Raw genomic sequence first — 6,924 nt, 5'->3', positions numbered from 1 at the left:
TAACTCGACTAAAAGCTAAGCATTTTGTGGTCCCATTCTAAGCCACTCATGCCTGAGAATGGCCGGTTCGCGGAGCTCCGTATACTGCCTATACTAAAGAGCTCGCGTGAACCACCAGGGGTCGCGTTAGCGATATACCACTGACACTAAGGTTTCTCAGTGAAACAGGACGCTGAAAAATATATCGATTCCAGAATAACAAACTTCATAATAGATTAAAACTATCAATTTATTTATCTATAGCACCATAAATAACATTAAGTTAAATCTGAGACAGGAAAAATAGTTGCATTAATTAAGCAAATTACACCACAAGCACCAGCACTGAAGTTTCTTTAGTGAATCAATTACTCACAAGATATCAGATCACTATTACAAATACATTATTGAATTATATAAGCAGCTTTTATTCCGAGAAATTGTATTGTTTTGTTACGAAATGTGAATAAATCACGTACTACCGGTATCAGCAACTGATATAGCAGCGCAAGTATTTAGCAGAAGAGAACAGAAGCCTCTATGGACTTAACAAGAAATATCTATAATACATTGAGACAGGCAGGCAGTATATACCAGTGATATAGCAGACTCCAGCAGCTAAAGTACCCAGTGAAATAGGTCAGACTCCACCTAACATGAATCTATTTCAAGTCGAATAATCACTTAACTAAGCTTCGAACCACTTCAGCATAATATGAATTCAAAGTCAGGCACGGATCCAGACTATCGCACATGCAGCACGTGCGGTAGTCGCAGTTTTCAAATGCCCTTGAAAAATTTTTGTTTCGGGAAAAATGTAAAGAAAAGGGCACACAATTTGTGCGCCATAAAAAATAATTGCCTTTCTGTACTAGGACTAAAGCAAAATGTGAATGAAAATAAATTGCCCAAAATCAAAAAAAGCAATCTAAGGCATTTTCCTTTACTCAAAAGGGCACTTTTCTAAAAAACATTATTGTTCTATCAATCTAATCGAAAAAGGGCAAATTTCACCAAAAATCTAAAAAGGCACAAGCAAATTGAATGTGAAGGCAAATTTAGTGGCATGATACCAATAAATGGCACTCAAACTCGCTCGCTGGGCATTAATACTGGCCTTTTTTAAAGTTGGTGCCCTTTTTTCAGAGTGATGTAGTCACCGAATGGCCCTGGATCCGTGAAAGTTGATTGTCGAACTCGAATTATCACCTAACTTTTGTGCGCCCCAATTAATTAGAATACGGAAAGTTGATTGTCCAACTCGAACTATCACCTAACTTTGTGCGCCCCAATTAATTAGAATAAGGAGGAGTCTACAGAGTAGTTGTCTGTCTAATGTTATAGACATATATTGTCCCGTTCACAATAGTGAATTAGTTACCAGCGGTTACAAATACATCAGATATATGCTATTAGGCTGCCATGCGCCAGTTAATTCAAATCACAGTCGTTGACACCTCATTGTACACACTTCAGCAAATTGATGGCCATCAAGTTTATTTACGATACACCGGCGTCACAACCATGGGATGTGGAGAATACTGGAAATATATAAATAAATTAATGACGATGATCTCTAGGGTGAGATCAAAACGTCGTGTATTCTATATATTTTAGATTGAATAAATAAATTCTTGATTTTAAATTCTTTTAATCTGTAGATAGTAGGTTTTTCTCTTATTATCCGTTCACCACGTTTGAGTGTGGTTATCATTCTATTAGTTACGGCAATTATAGTTTTTTTTAAATCATAATCAAGCTAACCATAACAGACCAGGCAGCTATAGAAATATAGAACTAATTACACATTTCATTGCAAATGACCTGACCGACTAGGAGAAACAAGATATTATTCTTTTCAGCTTTACTGGACTCCTTCCTACCTCGAATCAATTGGCAGCAACTTTTGAGCGAGTAAGGTAATAATTTGGTTTGGAAGAATTCGAGTTAAGAAGTGGCTACTGCGCTAGATCTACTTACAATGAGACGGACTCCAAATTGAGAATGAACATCTCGGCCAGAGGCTTGCGCCGATTTCAAAGTTCCATCAGGTAATATGGCAATATGTCGGCCAGGATCGATTGTGCTTTCGAACATAATAAACGATCCCTCAGCACAGTGCATCTTCAACAGCGTTTCTGGACCCGGATTCGTTCCTTGTGGCTGAAACAAATGGATACTTATCGATGTGAACCACTGAGTTTGTCATTAGGGTGACCTGATGGTAGATATTTCTCATATTTCACCCGATACCGAATCAGGGAAAATGGTTTTCCAAACAATGGAAAATGCAGTTGACCAACAAGTAAGGAGGTGTCTACCCAGTATTCTACTAAATGGCTAAGTGACCACATTTTGGCTACAGATGAAGAAAAAATGGGCCATCATACTTTGACCCAAGGCTAATGTGTTTATACAAATGTGTAAGACCACATGTAGTAACAAAATCTTACAGTCACTTACATAATTCCTTAAAACGGTAAATCCATTCACAATCGCCAGGTAGTTGCAGTTATTTATAAGTTGAACTCGGTAATTGGAGAAACTTTTAACCGTCCAGTGAGCTGTTTAAATATATAATACAGACCAAGATTAAGTCGTGGCTCTACAGAAAGATAGGTAAGTTTTAATCGGTGACCTTCATCAAATGCGAATTAGGCAATGATGAAAAATCTCTTCTGTTGTTGAAAACGAAGAGGACAATCTGGCATCAATTACAGTAGAAACCGCTCAATCCAGATCCTTTAGAATCAACACAATTCATATGGTTAACAATAAATCTGATCACACAGACATCAAATCTTACATATCAACAGATGGACCATAAATGATATTCAAATAAGATTGAAATCCGGATTAGACTGATCATTGAGATTAACCAGATTCAACTATACATCGGATTCAATAAAAATGTTGAATGTTTTCGCATGAATTTCCTGACCGTGGTAGAACTGAGGTCCTTCAGGGCCTAGACCATCGACGACTAGTCCTCCTGCAGCCGATTGTACAATTTGCAATGCTTTGCCGCTCGATCGAGATACCAACTGGACGACGTTGCCGTTGTTGAAATTTTTCTGAAAATATTTTTCAATGAACATCCAATCACACATACCGGTAGACTAAACTACAAGATCCGGTTCCATAGTTGTGGGTAAGAGTTAACTCTGAGTTAAGATTAGTTCATTTTCAATGTTTTAACTCGGGGTCAAACCTTAACTCACGACTGTGGAACCAGGCCAAAGACAATAATAATTATATTTTCATCTCTTTCTAAATCTGACTTAAAAACTTACAAATATGCCGCCATTATCGGAACTGTATTTGTGAAAATCATTTGAAAGTGAATCAACCCCCTGAGAGAGGTCTTGCATCAGTGATCCGAAGAGTCCCTAGAAAAGAATAAAAAATTCTATGAATCTAGTGTAGATTTAACGCGGTGTTAAAATATGGCTAAGGTATCGTAACGTCAGGTTAGGCTCAGTGTTCTCCGTAAGCTGGTATTCTAAGGACTGCATTCTGGCATCATGACCGCTGAAGTAGCAAGGCTTTTGATCAGCCAAAAAACTACAGAAAATTTAAATTTAATTTTGATGTTATCTTCTTTTTTTCAGCTCAATATATTTCAAAGCATTATCAACATTGATAACATATTGTCAGTAACTCTGGTAGGGACAGAAGATATAAGGGGTGGCTGATTCTCAGAGTGGTGGATGTAAACATGAAAGGGGTGGCAACCCCTTTTAAACCTCAAGTAGAGCAGCTCCACTAAATTGATTTCACAGGGAATTATTGAATGTCATTTGAGGGAATGACGTAAATATAGCAACTGCCGAAATATATTCAAAGATATCAGCAACTTGTTAAACAATTATTGAGAGTGTTCTTTTGTACGGCTTTTAGTTATAACCGACCTTTGATTTTTTCTGTTGAACGTAAATGGTTTTCTGTTGAGGCGGTGGTGCTTGTGCGCCTTGTGGTGTATAGGCTGGAGGTGGTTCCATGGGCGGGTATGCGCCTGGTGGTGGTGGATATCCCGGCGGTCCTCCGGATGATGGATACCCTGGATCTGCAGTCGGCGGTGGATACCCTGGCTGTCCGGCAGGAGGTGGATAGCCTGAATATCCGGTTGACGGAGGTGGATAGGACATTACGATATTTGATTTAATGAATCCTGTTGATTTGATCTAAAAATGAATATCAAACTGCAGTTTATAGGTCACTTTCCAATTGAATTGCATGGGGCTAGTAGTGTAATAAAATAAAAGTAAGTTTTTATGGTAAGGACAAGGTTAGGCACATAACCATAAGGGACACCTTATGTACAGTCGCTCCAATCCAAGTTAAAAAACTACAACATCATTGGGGCAGTGTCTACTCTATGGCGACGAAACTAACTTTAGCAGTTTCATTTTCTGTCATCTAATCTCAGACTCTGTGCCTGAGGGTGTGTGTGAAATGAATTGACAATGTGACTATACATGGCAACTCACTAGTAGTGTCAACTGATTTGACTGCTTTAGTTTTTTGTCTGATACCTACTTTTTTGCGATTTCGAATTAGGGCCTTAGAATTAATTTCTAATTTGACAGTTCATACCATTTATTTCCGGGTCCACGAGTACTACGTAAAAGACGGAATCGGACTAAAAATCAGATGTATAAAACGGAATCGGATTCAAATCTGGAATCGAACATTCGCATTACCTAGATTTTCTTCCACATCTATTATTAATCCGAGACACAGAAAATACTGAAATACATATCAGCAGGAAAAATACAAGCGTGGTCTAAATATTGATATCGAAAACATCTGGCCCCATAAAAAATTCTGAAATAGCTTGGCATTTATTCCGGCTTTACATTCCCGTAGACAAGTCCCATTTCAAAAACAATGGAACCACACTTTCTCAGTGGCATTTACGCTTAATCTTATAGGAATATAGGTTAATGCAATCCTGAATCACAACAAGTCTATTTGGTACATCTCGACGTGGATCTAGGCGATGTCGTTTGCGGGGCGTTAGGTTATTGGTGGATCCGGAAAGAGTTCCATTCACTTTCTGACCAAAAATTCTTTAAATTGTTCCTTTCAGACTGAGATAACATTGATGACCTCTACAAGCTTAGTGAAATGTGTTTATCTATGACTTCCTAAAATTTTGCATAAACACCCTCCCTATAATAAGATAAAATCCCACTATTTACAGATTAAAAGAATTTAAAACCCAGAATTTATTTATTGAATCTAAAATATACAAAAGACACGACGTTTCGATCTCACCCTAGAGATCATCGTCAGGTCACCCTGACGATGATCTCCAGGGTGAGATCGAAACGTCGTTTTTTTCAAAAATTTAAAAACTACAATTTTCTTCAACTAGAAATAGCCAAAATTGAAGTTGAACCGAGGGGACATCTCACCGGCAATTCCCTACTGGCGGCGCGATAAGCGACTGCCGAGCTTTCAGCCCCAAAAATATTTCGGAGTTCCACTTGTTCATCAATGTCACTATCACTTTCCGATCCTCTCGCCGAATTTAGATTATGTTCCTGTATTATTTGCTCCTTCGTTATGGCCAAAGCGAGCACTTTCGACCACCGACCTGCAACAAATTTTTAAGATGACATTTTATTCAAGTTCGAGCAAAATGTGCAAAAAATCAACTTCCCTTAAGTTCCATCAATTCATTATTTATCCGGTTGGCTTTCGGTAGAAGTCCAACACTTCGGTCTCCGAGTTTACACCCGTGATGATATTATCGACCATCGCTTTCCAAAACACGGGAGGCATCGGAATCAAAGTTCATCAAATGTTTTTTAACAGTAGCATTTAGAATGAACGGTGAGCTTACGGCTCCGTAACTTTGAATCGATAGACTTCGAACTCACTGTTTGGGATTGCTGGGTCGCTAATCCAGAAAAACTTTCACGCGTCACCTACTTTGCAGCTGCAATCGAATATGCCGCTCCAGCCCAATGAAGAGTTATTACACGCTTAAGATTGGCACGAAATGTTAGTTGAACGACATTTTTCCAGGGGTGCCAATGTGCCCATTTCATCAAATACCGAATACAGATGGAATTCGAAACTTTTCTGGAAGAGTGTTCCAATCGCAGTTCATACCTTACTGCTGTGCTTCTGGGAGGTATGGATTTTGTGAAATTTTTTACAGTTATTACAATATATCAAGACATCAATGTCTCATGTAAATAAGACATACCGAGAGAGTATTGCAGTAAGGCCCCAGAAGCTGTTAAAGGTGCTTTTGCAGAGGCAATCACTTTTAACTGTTTCTTTGAAGCAGTTCAAAGAAGCAGCTGGTAGAATTGGAGGGCGAACGGCCAGCATACTATTCGAGACTGTTGTATCGGGAATGGCAGTTCCAATTTATCGGACGCTTTGTGGAATCATTTAAAAGGTATGTAAAAAAAGTTCTGTATGAGATTATGTGTAAGATTTAAAAGGAATTATTAAGAAATAGCATTGACATTTGGATATTTCAGAAATCGAAACTCAACCGGATCCTCCAATTGTTAACGATATCATTCACCAACCAGAGCCAGGTGAGATTTACCTTAAGTTTGATAAAAGCATTTCAGCATTTTATTTTTCTGCCAAAAGTCTTATATCTCATATCTTTAGAAGGGATTTCAATGAAGCAATATTTTGTTTCGGCTATGGATGGTTCGACAATCTGGCCATGCCAAAGAAAAAAGGAAGGGAAGGTTGACGACGAAGGCCAAATGACTGGTTAGTAATTTGATTGCAGTTAACTATTGGAAAGGACAACTCTTGTCTAAATTTCAAATTTGGTGTTCATGTAGAAAGGAATGTGCTTGCATTTTTAAACAGTCGATTGTAATGTATCATAATCCAAATTTGGGTTAAGGATTTTACTGAATCAATTTCAAACTTGATACCCAATAATTCATAGTTTGTTAATTT

At 38.1% G+C, this 6,924-nt stretch overlaps 1 protein-coding gene across 1 annotated transcript; it reads right to left on the bottom strand.

Moving 5' to 3' along the window:
• Nucleotides 1–244: 244 nt before the first annotated feature.
• On the bottom strand, nt 245–4,596 carry LOC141907555 (uncharacterized). Its single transcript, XM_074797237.1, has 7 exons — nt 4,519–4,596; nt 3,891–4,163; nt 3,273–3,368; nt 2,921–3,053; nt 2,443–2,543; nt 1,960–2,142; nt 245–1,520 (listed from the first exon to the last, which is right to left on the bottom strand). Exons 2-7 carry the CDS (start codon nt 4,125–4,127, stop codon nt 1,476–1,478), a joined length of 795 nt encoding a protein of 264 aa, XP_074653338.1. The 5' UTR covers nt 4,128–4,163; nt 4,519–4,596; the 3' UTR covers nt 245–1,475.
• Nucleotides 4,597–6,924: the final 2,328 nt, after the last annotated feature.

The sequence above is a fragment of the Tubulanus polymorphus genome, chromosome 6 (assembly GCF_964204645.1).
Source record: "Tubulanus polymorphus chromosome 6, tnTubPoly1.2, whole genome shotgun sequence".
Classification (NCBI taxonomy): Eukaryota; Metazoa; Nemertea; class Palaeonemertea; order Tubulaniformes; family Tubulanidae; genus Tubulanus; species Tubulanus polymorphus.
This window is presented reverse-complemented; position numbering and strand designations above follow the sequence as displayed.